At 45.9% G+C, this 11,473-nt stretch overlaps 1 protein-coding gene across 2 annotated transcripts; it reads right to left on the reverse strand.

The window, feature by feature from the left end:
* Positions 1 to 8,020: 8,020 nt before the first annotated feature.
* On the reverse strand, positions 8,021 to 10,668 carry LOC136571982 (speriolin-like protein). 2 transcript variants are annotated; one of them, XM_066572605.1, is made up of 3 exons: positions 10,535 to 10,668; positions 10,039 to 10,181; positions 8,021 to 8,403 (listed from the first exon to the last, which is right to left on the reverse strand). In XM_066572605.1, the coding sequence occupies exons 2-3, from the start codon at positions 10,117 to 10,119 to the stop codon at positions 8,071 to 8,073; spliced, it is 414 nt and encodes a 137-aa protein (XP_066428702.1). In that variant the 5' UTR covers positions 10,120 to 10,181; positions 10,535 to 10,668; the 3' UTR covers positions 8,021 to 8,070. The 2 variants fall into 2 exon arrangements, 1 of the variants encoding a protein (XP_066428702.1); XR_010785728.1 differs by lacking the exon at positions 10,039 to 10,181.
* Between the last annotated feature and the right edge of the window lie 805 nt (positions 10,669 to 11,473).

An 11,473-nucleotide genomic window follows, 5' to 3' on the forward strand; every position in this document is an offset into this window, starting at 1 on the left:
ACAATAGATTCCTCCACACACATAGATACCTTCCTCTGCAGATATCGTTATATACAGATATATTCCCCCTCGTCAGACCCTCACACACAAACATCTCCCCCTGCAGGTACTCCACACACAGAAACCCCCTCAACAGATTCCCCCACACACAGAAACCCCCTCAACAGATTCCCACACATATAGAAACCCCCTCAACAGATCCCCCCCCCACACACACACACACACACACACACACAGACATCCCCTCAGCAGATTCCTACATACACACAGATACCCCCTCAACAGATTCCTACATACACACAGATACCCCCTCAACAGATTCCTACATACACACAGAAACCCCCTCAACAGCTTCCTACACACACTCAACTATTTATACACCTAATAACCCCCTATACCGTTTATCTGGTGATATAAAGGGCATTTCATGGAATAAAACCTATATTTCCTATGTGGAGTGCCGGTACTGATTGGTCGACTGGGATAGTCCCCCTGATGGGATAATCATTGCTTCTCTGGATTAGGGGTGTTCTCTGAGGAGGCACCCCTGTGAAGTAAGTGCTCTCCACTTTTTTTACTAGGCACCATCTGGAGCACTGTTTTTTTTTTTGTTTGGTGTTAATCACCATACACACCTTTTCTCCTATTTCTTTTCCGGCTATATATCAATATACGCCTGGGTCCCTCATCGATGCTCACCCTTGTGTGATGTCCATAAGACCAGTACGTGCCTGCTGACCAGGATTGTGGACATACCAGAGTTCTCCCTATCTAGGGGAAATCCGGTTGTGTCAGGGTGAGTCACAAAAAACTTTTTGCCACCCTATCTGTTTTTCTAAAGTATCACCCTCAAATATTCTCTAACCCGGCTCTGGAGCGCTGCCTCCATTGATTACTGTTTTTTATCATAAATGTGGGAAAGGTTTTTCCTTTTAAACTTTTACTTGCTTTAATTTTCTAATAATTAATAAAAGTTTTTTTTTACTCATTTTAACATTTTTTTAGTCCACATTGGAGACAAGAACTTGCAATGGTTTGATCACTCCTGCCGTATGAATGACCAAATATGGGATTGACAAGGCGACTGTTAGGTGGATTCACAACTGGTTGAGTGATCGTACTCAAAGAGTGGTCATAAATGGCTGCACATCCAAGTGGAAGAATGTATCAAGTGGGGGACCACAAGGCTCTGTCCTAGGCCCAGTGTTGGTCAACATTGTTATAAATGATCTGCAGGAGGGAATTGATGGGAAACTGATCAAATTTGCTGATGACACAAAGCTAGGAGGAATAGCTAACATTAGGGAAGAGAGAGTATTCAAAAAGATCTAGAAAAACTAACACAGTGGGCGGCGACTAACAGAATGGTATTTAACAAGGAGAAATGCAAAGTCCTACATCTGGGCAAGAAAAATGAAGAAAGCACATACAGAATGGGAGCAGCAACCCTTGTGAAAAAGACTTGGGTATACTAATAGATCATAGACTGAACATGAGTCAACAATGTGATGCAGCAGCCAAAAAGGCAAACACAATTCTGGGATGTATTAAGAGAAGCATAGAGTCTAGATCACGTGAGGTCATTATCCCCCTCTACTCTTCCTTAGTCAGACCTCATCTGGAATACTGGGTCCAGTTCTGGGCACCCCACTTTAAAAAAGTCATAGACAAAGTGGAGCAAGTTCAGAGAAGAGTTACCAAGATGGTGAGCAGTCTGCAAATCATGTCCTATGAGGAACAGTTAAAGGATCTGGGAATGTTTAGCTTGCAGAAGAGAAGGCTGAGAGGAGACTTAATAGCTGTCTACAAATATCTGAAGGGCTGTCACAGTGCAGAGGGATCAGCCCTATTCTCATCTGCAGAAGGAGCAATGGGATGAAACTGAAAGGGAGGAGTCACAAATTGGATATTAGACAGTGAGGGGGACCAATGAGTGGAACAGGTTACCACGGGAGGTGGGGAGTTCTCCTTCAATGGAAGTCTTCGGAGGCTGGAGAGACTTCTGTCTGGGATGATTTAGTGAATCCTGCACTGAGCAGGGGGTTGGACCTGATGACCCCGGAGGTCCCTTCCAACTCTACCATTCTAGGATTCTATGATGTAATACCACAGTATAAGGCCAGTTTCACACGGGCGACAAAATCGTGCAATTTTCTCGTGATGCGACAGTGCTACAAATCGCATGTATGTAGAGCCCTTGCTTTCCTATGGGTTCTTTCACATTTACAATGTTTTGTAGCCTGTGACATTGCGAGAATACAAAATCACATCATGCTTTATACAGACGTGATTTGCTATGTTTTGTAGCCCATGTTTCCTTACCTTCTGTTGCATCGCAGCGCACATGAAAATGCGGTTTTCGTACAGTGTGATGCAACTTTTTCAGTAGAAAATCCTACTGTCAAAGCCCTAAAACAAGGCCTATCTGCATAAAAAAAAATATTAATTACATCATCTAAGAGGCGTTGTCAGCTCCGCTGGTCTTTTCCTCTGCAGCTCTGACAAGCTTGTAGTTTTCAGTCAGCGCTTCCTGGTTTGGAGGTTCAAAATCCCCGCCTCCAGTAAATGCTGGCTCTGATTGGTTCTCTCCACGGCTTAGCCAATCACTGCAGCGCTCGATGAACCAATCACAGCTGGTGGGTTCCAGCTGTAAGAAACAGCCGGCACGATCAGCTCCAGATCCCCTTCCATACAAACCCTAACCACACAGAACGTAACTGTGTGTCCTGTGTGGTTAAGGGCTTAATCAACATATGGGGGTTTAAAGGATCCCTTTAAAATTGTATCCAGTGTAGACAATGCTCTGTGAGGTGAACAGCCCAGACTGCAGACTGATACATTGAATTAAGGCTGCTTCCACATGGGTGATTTTGGCGCATGTACGTAGATCCTTTGCTTTCCTTTGGGTTCTTCCACACAAGCAATGTTCTGAGACTACAAAATTGTTAAAGCTCTAAAATAAGCCCTAGCTGCCTAAAAAAACAAAACATAAAAAATACATCATCTAAGAGGCGCTGTCCGGCTCCGGCGCACATCTCCCGAAGCTCCCCGACACTTCATTGAACTTCTCCGGCATAGATTCCTGGTCAGGCTTTTGAAAAACCCCACCTCCAGGAACCACTGCCTGTTATTGGTTCTTGAGCGTCGCGGCTCAGCCAATCAGAGCCAGTGCTCAATAAACCAATCACAGCCATTCGTTGGTTCATGAATAATTGGTTTATCGAGGTTTTTTTAAATGCAGCTAGGGTTTATTTCCAGGGTAGGGCTTATATTTCAAGCCCCCCGAACCCCCAAAAATCCTTGCACATGGTGCTACAAAGTCGTGGCTTTTTCTCATTTATGTGTTTTTCTGCCGCGGTGCAGCCGGCGTAGAAACAAATTGTTCATGTGAATGAGGACATACAATTATATCTACCTCTTCACTTGCTCCCTCTGACTCTAAACCATGGCTTTTATACCTGCACTGTGTGATTCTGTTGCTCGGCTTCATAACAGGAACTGAGTGCCGACAGAAAGGGAAGGGCTGAATGTGCTCCCTCCTCTGGTGAAAATAGCATTGTCCCTGCTGGAGATGGTTGATAACAGAGAGCAATAGTAAATAATAATAATGTTTATTTGCATAGCGCCAACATATTCCGCAGCGCATACAAGACAGGGGAAATAAAACAAGACCACGGTTACATGTAGTAATCAGTTGATGAAGACAGTAGGGGTGCGGGGCTCCAACAAGCTTACATACTACAGATAATGGGGTGATACAGAAGGTAAAGGGGCTGGAGATGTGCACGGTATGGTGAGGTGGAGAGTGTGGGATGGTTGATAACAGAGAGCAATAGTACATGCTCAATTACACAACACACATTGACATAATGTGAAAGAGCTGTAGAAAATTCCACAGCACAACATTAGTAACGAGGTGTCAGGGTGATGTGACTGAGGAAGGGTTAAATCTGAGAAGTTACCTGTCATTATCTCCTGTGCCAGGATGTAGAAAAAGGCCCGGAGAGGCTGCGCTGGCAGCGTTCTGCGACAGATGGGATGGGTGCGTCATTCTCATCTGTCATGGAACAACCTGCCCGCTTGCACAATATACATTAGATGTCATTATATTATTATACTGTCTGTTATCAGTCTATTATTACGTGAATTATTATATTATTACATCATTGTGGAATTGTATATTATTATATTCTATCAGACTGTATTATCAAACCACTAACGACCACTTGTCTGCGAGTATGTGAGTGCTTCTGGTGACGTCATCGCAGGTCCTACAGTATATATAAAATACAGAGCCTGACCAACAGAAGAAATCACTAAGTTAGGGCTCTTGAATAGCGGCGGACAAAAATAATGAAATGAGAAAATAACTAAGCCATTATTATGTCAGACACAACTCAGCGGCTCTGACAGAAGACACCAACCTGCCGACACCATAGAGATGCGGTGGGCTGAAGGACCTGCAGTGACATCACGGTTGTGGGAGGATCCATTGTGCAGTTTGGTAGAAAGTACTGTACACTGGATAAACAACAGGACCTGTGATGACGTCACCGTCATGTGATCACCTGTGTGGGTGGAGTCAGTAATCACTTGACCAGGGGCTCATCACTGCTATCCAACTGGCCACTTGGTGCCAGTATGCTGACCATGCCATTAACTACTTGGTACCAACATACTGGCTGACCACTTACTGCCTGACTGACTGTACTGCTGACCACCTGGTGCCAATATGCTGACTGTATACACCCTAGCGTGTGTGGCCCCATCAGTGTAAGATGAGCAGCACAATAGCCCATATGTTACGAGAAGACCCCCCAATGTTCCTCGTGGCCCTGCAGTGTTCTTCATATTTACAGAACCTCGGGGTTGGTGGACTCACTGCACTGGTTTACACATTACCTCTTTGGTAATGTGTCCCATTTGAATGCCATCATGTTTGCAGCACATTGTGATTATGAGAAGATCGCAGAGGCTGCTGGGAGTAGATGACAAGAACAAACATCTCTCCTACCTGCCTGGTTGCTTGGATATGGAGCAACGGCCTTGATCTGAGCGGGAGAAAGACAAAGCTGCATTCTGCACATCATTGTTTGATGGGCTCCTCTCCACGATCTGCGCTCACCAAGCACATGTATAACAGCGTGTAATATAGTTTTATATCTCTTGTCATCAGAAAAAAATTCTGTCTAAAAACTGGGGTGCAGCTGATTGGGAGCATCAGTGTCTGGTGGTAGGAGGGCCTCTGGGGGGTTGGACTGTCCTTCTCGGGGTCTGGGGGGATAGAGAATCAGTGTAGAGTAGATTGGTTACTAGGTAGTCAGAGTTTGGGGTGCAATTTACAGTCCTTAGAGGGAGGCATAATACTGCTGCAGAGCATGATCTACCCCTCCACCTGCTCAGCCTTGTCAGTGCGCTATCTAGAGCTAGCTGCCCACCTGCTCGCTTCCACTGACAGACAGGCACTCTCCAGGGCCCTCTCTCCCACGTGCTCTCGGTTTAGAAACTGCTAGGAGTACTGTCTCTTCCCAGAAGCAGAATCAACAGTATTATCAGGACTTCTCAAGCCTGTGCCCTGCCTCCTGCAAAATACTAGGGATAGGTCATCAGTTACGAAATGCCCCTTTAAGGGATCTTTCCCACGAGCATAGCGCTTCTCGAGCGGCCGAGAAACGCGCGATCGGGCGCACAAATCTGCCATTTTTGCGCCCATTCAGACGCCCCGGATCCGGCGCATATATGCTAAACCCGCAATGCCGTCGGGCAGGAGGGGACAGTTTAGCTCTGCTAAACTGCCTTCCCCTTTCTGCCCCTTTGCCAGCTCTCAGCAAGGAAAAGGGGCGGGGCGCGAGCTAGTGTACTAAGCTCCCACCCCCTCTTCGCTCCTTGTCGGCTGCCAGCAATGGAAGGGGTCGGAACGGGTGGGAGCTTAGCAACTAGCTCTCGCCACATCCCATTGCAAACTGCCGGCAAGGGGTGGAGAGATGGGGGGAAGAGGGTGGGAGTTTAGCAGTCACGCTGCTAAACTCCCTCCCACCTCCCTTCTCTAGCAGCTACTATAGGCTCCCATAGGAGTCTATGGCAGCGTCCGACGTATTCCAGACAGGAAGATAGTTCCTGAACAGAGATGAGCGAGCTCGCTCAGTTAAGGCAGTTACTCGAGCGAGCATCGCTCAGATGTTACTCGAGCGAGCATCGCTCATCGAGCAGATTCGGGAGGGCAGCAGGGGGCGGCGAGGGGTAGCAGGGGGGGGAGAGAGATCTCTCTCTCACTCTCCCTCCCGCTACCCCCCGCTGCCGCCCCCCCCCCCCCCAAATCTGCTAAGGCCAGTATGCAGTTACTTAAGAAGAGCGATGCTCGCTAGAGTAACTGCCTTAACCGAGCGTGCTCGCTCATCTCTATGCCTGAACTATCTTTTCTGAACAGCAAAAAAGCACCCAGCCAAAATGGGCTCCGTATGCGCTATCTTGGCCGGACAGGCGCTTTTACACTGCAGAAAAACGCCCGTCTGAGATGATGCATTGGAATCCAATGCATCAGATGGTAGCGCATATCGTCCGGCCGTGAAAATGGCGGCCGATTTACGCACGTGTGAATAAGGCCTAACTGGTTCCTGGGGAGATTGCTGTATATGCTGGAGTTTAGGGCCCCTTTACACGGGATGATCTGTCACTACAGGTCGTCGTAGCGATGATCATTCCAGTGCTTACACCTTTATATAAGACCTTGTAAATCATATTTCATTGCAATTACATCTAGTCGTCTTTATTATTCTGTTAAAGGGAACCTGGCCTGAAGTCTTTGAAATGCAATCCCCGATAAAACTTAAATAGCGCTGCTAATGGGATTTCCTTATCACTATTTGGTTCCATAATCCGTGCCCCTTTAAACTGCTATTGAAGTTTTCCTGAAAAGAGTCATATTTTCCGCTAAGCGCCTGGCACGCCCCTGTTTATCTAGACTCATTTCTCTTCTTCTCTGTAATCCCACGCATGCGCCGTAGCAAACCCTGCCCGCGCCTGCGCACCTCAGCTCTCCTATACTAACTGTAACATCAACAGTGTTCATGCACCTTGAGGATCGTTACTCCCACTCTGTCCAGGATCACATGACAGTGGGAGTAACAGTCCTCAAGGCGCATGCGCAGTACGCCGCTGAAGTCTCAGCAAGTAAAGGAAAGCTGAGGTGTGCCGGGTTTGCTACGGCACCTGCGTGGACTTAAAGGGAAGAAGTCAAAGCAGTATGCATGCCAATCAAGAAGGGGCGTGCCTGGCACGGCGCTGAGGGAAAAATCTGACTCCTTTCAACTCATTTTAACATAGTGCAGGAAAACTTCAAAAGCAGATTGCAAAAGGTAGGGGGGGGGGAAGGGGGCACGAAATACAGAACCAATTAGTGCTTAGGAAATCTCGTTAGCAGTTTCCCTTCAAGGTTATTGTCTATAAAGCCGAACAATGTTTTTGGAGCGATAATCATTGCGTGTAAATGCTACCATCATTAGCTTTTTGGCCAAACAATGATTTTTAGTTCAGCATAAAAACCATAGTTTGGCCGGCCAGCTGATAGCAGGGACCGCACGCTGTGATTCTGCTCGGGAAAGCTGAAAAAACGAAAATGGAGAGAGAAAAAAAGGACGCATCCTCACGGGGTTAACATTGCAGTCTATGAAAAATGTATGGAAAGGTATGGCTTAACGTATAAGTTTTGTATGTTCAGTGGGGAAAAAAGTGTTGAACTAACAGTTTGCATATACAAAAATGGATGAAAGCTCATACCTCGCATACATGAGACATACATGGAAGTGCCAGTGAGGACGGGCCATAATGCAAAAACTAGAGTTATCAGGTCATTCTTCCTGCACTGTGTATGCCATAAAAACAAGACACTCCCCTCGGAAAAAAATGGTGCAATTGCATTTTTTCCATTTCACCGCATTTTTAAATTTTTAAAGCATTTCCTTATATTATACGGTACATTAAATAGTACCTCTGAAAAATACAACATCAGCCCTCAGACAGCTACAGTAATAGAAAAATGTATTGGAGTTGATAGAAATGAGTTCTGGTCAGTCACCAGAGGAACATGGCGCTCCCGGTGAGCTCACAGAGGTACGCCAGACAGCTGAGGAGGATCAGGATGTTTTCCACCTCCTCACTGGGCATGTGCTCCGTTATCATCCTGCGCAGGTATTGTGGATCACTCATGGAGGACTTATCTTCACCCCCGCTGCTTGTCTTCCACTTCATGATTCCATAGGTGTTGACTAGATACTCTATAAAGCTGGAATGAACTTTATGGTCATAGCCCAGTTTCTTCAATTGTTCCATGATATGATGGTAGCGCTGGTTCAACTCCGATCTTAATTGCTTATCAACCTTGCCGGTCAGTGGGCAGGTGGTCATCTGAAACCAGAAAATATACTATAAGGCTCATAGGGTAAAAAAGCATTTGGGGTTCAAAGACGGAGAACAAAAGTAAAAAAAATGGAATGGGCGGACTACAATACCCAGAGAGGTGATCAAAATTGTGGTTATTTAGTCTGGAAAAAAGACAGCTGAGAAGCGACCTAATAACTATGTATAGATATATCAGGGGTCAATACAGACGTCTCTCCGAGCATCTATTTATACCCAGGACTGTAACAAGGTGGCGCTCTAATAACCATGTATAGGTATATCAAGGGATAATACAGAGATCTCTCCCGTCATCTATTATACCCAGGACTGTAACAAGGGGGCGCTTTAATAACCATGTATAGATATATCAGGGGTCAATACAGAGATCTCTCCCAGCATCTATTATACAGAGAACTGTAACAAGGGGGCGCTCTAATAACTATGTATAGATATATCAGGGGTCAGTACAGAGATCTCTCCCATCATCTATTACACACAGGACTGTAACAAGGGGGGCGCTCTAATAACTATGTATAAATATATCAGGGGTCGGTACAGAGATCTCTCACATCATCTATTATACCCAGGACTGTAACAAGGGGGTGCTCTAATAACTATGTATAGGTATATCAGGGGTCAATACAGAGATCTTTCCCATCATCTATTTATACCCAGGACTGTAACAAGGGGGCGCTCTAATATCTATGTATAGACACATCAGGGGACAATACAGACATCTCTCCGAGCATCTATTTATACATAGGACTGTAACAAGGGGGCGCTCCAATAACTGTGTAGATATATCAGGGGTCAGTACAGAGATCTCTCACATCATCCATTTATACCCAGGACTGTAACAAGGGGGCGCTCCAATAACTGTGTAGATATATCAGGGGTCAGTACAGAGATCTCTCACATCATCCATTTATACCCAGGACTGTAACAAGGGGGCGCTCCAATAACTGTGTAGATATATCAGGGGTCAGTACAGAGATCTCTCACATCATCCATTTATACCCAGGACTGTAACAAGGGCGCTCTAATAACTATGTATAGATATATCAGGGGTCAGTACAGAGATCTCTTCCATCATCTATTATACCCAGGACTGTAACAAGGGGGCGCTCTAATAACTATGTATAAATATATCAGTGGTCGGTACAGAGATCTCTCACATCATCTATTTATACCCAGGACTGTAACAAGGGGGCGTTCTAATAACTATGTATAGACACATCAGGGGACAATAGAGACGTCTCTCAGAGCATCTATTTATACCCAGGATGTTTAGAAGGGGCCGCCTTCTACATCTAGAAGAATAAGGGTTTCTATACAACATAGAAGGAAGTTCTTTACCAGGGATTATTCTGATTACTAGATTAGAGTTGGCAACGAATTTTTTACCTATAATTAGGACAATTGGCTTCTACCTCATGGGGTGGGGGGGTTGCCTTCCTCTGGATCAACAGGAAGATAGGCTGGACTGGTTGGACATTTTAGCCTTTTTTCAGCCTTACACACTATATTACTATGTATATTTTAGACCAAGTATCTTATTAGTGAATGTTGGGTTATTCTCCATTCCTCCTGCGGGGGCGCTGCAGTTTGGTATATAACTAGATAGTAGTTTAGGTTTGTAACCTGTTTAATCTTCTCTTTTATATTTGCTACACAGTATCCATAACGACGTTCTTGCTCGGGGAAGACAAGGCACAGAATCATGCGGTCCAGCTCGAAAGCAATCTCTCCAACAAGTCGTTGACACTGCTTCACTTTTTTGGAATCTGCAAAAGTTTAGCTGTAAAAATTCTTAGGACTCAAGCACGTTTTACAGATTGCGAATGTTTGGAAGATACGTCCATATGATATATACAGGGTGTCCGCGGGGGTGCCCCAAGCCTTTAGGCTGCCTGAGGAAAAGTGGGAAAAGTAGTGACCCACATAATGCCCTAATAGTAAGTGCCCCCCATAGTGGCCCCAGTAGCAATAGTGTCCGTTCCCCCCATAGCAGTACTAGTAGTAACAGTGAACCTATAGTAGCCCCAGTAGTAAAAGTGACCCCGTAGTAGCATCAGTAGTAATAGAACCCTGTTGTGAACCTCCAGCTGGGCAGCAATCCAACAAGCATTCCGCTTACTTCATGTTACATTGTGCCATCCGTAACAGGTAGTAGAAGCGGGTGGTGTTATTACGTCAGCCTGGTCCGCTTGACTGTGAGCTCTGCTGTTTGCCTCCGGCCTGTCGCTGCAAAAGGTACCTGTGACATTGGCTGTTGGAAATACCTTACTGGGGCCTTCCTTTCTACTCTTTTGTAACATCTCCTATGGTATATTGACTGATTGGTGGACAGGGAGGTGTGTCCCCTGGCTGGCCAATCAGCCATGGTGTGAGTAAATTTAACCCTCTCAAACCCATTCCTGGCATTTCTAACTGCTTGGTTTAGGCTGCTGTCACATCTGCGTTAGGGTCAGTTCAGGGTTTCCGGCTCTCTGCTCCGTTCTTAGAGGAGAGAAAGTGAAATAAAATGGGAAAAAACTGATTAATATTTCTCCCATTGATTTTAATGGGGTTTTGAAAAACGGGAAGCAGAGGGAAAGGCTTCAGTTTGCTTCTGTTTCATCAGGATTTGGGTTTTTTTTAAAATGGGAAAATAGCGCAGTCTGCAGTCTACATCGTGTGGATCCAGTTTAGTGTCTGGCTCTGTGTTGAGTCAGATGGGCGGAGTCTGTTTGTTGGGGTTTGAGTCTAATTTTATGGTCTGTTGCAGAGGTGAACTTGAAGTTCCCGGGTCCCAGTGGAAAGTCTGTAACAGAGTCCCCAAATATAATGCTTTATTCATAGTACTGGGCTGCCTAGATGGAGAAGAGGGGCCTTATGGGCCCCCTGAGGATCCTGGGCCCGGGTGCAACCGCATCCACCTATGGTATTTGCCTGGATCCAGATTGGAATTCATGTTCTGTTTGGTGGTGTTTGGTGTGAACCTGAATCCCTTTCGCCGTTCCATCAGTAGGGGTGTAGGTGCCTGAATCCTCTTCCGTCAGCGGGGCTGCGGGCGCCTGAATCCCCTTCCGGCAGC

The sequence above is a fragment of the Eleutherodactylus coqui genome, chromosome 6 (genome assembly GCF_035609145.1).
Source record: "Eleutherodactylus coqui strain aEleCoq1 chromosome 6, aEleCoq1.hap1, whole genome shotgun sequence".
NCBI lineage: Eukaryota > Metazoa > Chordata > Amphibia > Anura > Eleutherodactylidae > Eleutherodactylus > Eleutherodactylus coqui.

Excerpts from the sequence above, each read along its gene's own strand:
- LOC136571982 (XM_066572605.1), bottom strand. The coding sequence starts at position 10,119 with ATGATTCTGTGCCTTGTCTTCCCCGAGCAAGAACGTCGTTATGGATAC. Across the intron at positions 8,404-10,038 it reads TAAAAGAGAAGATTAAACAG|ATGACCACCTGCCCACTGAC; the intron begins GTTACAAACCTA and ends TTCTGGTTTCAG.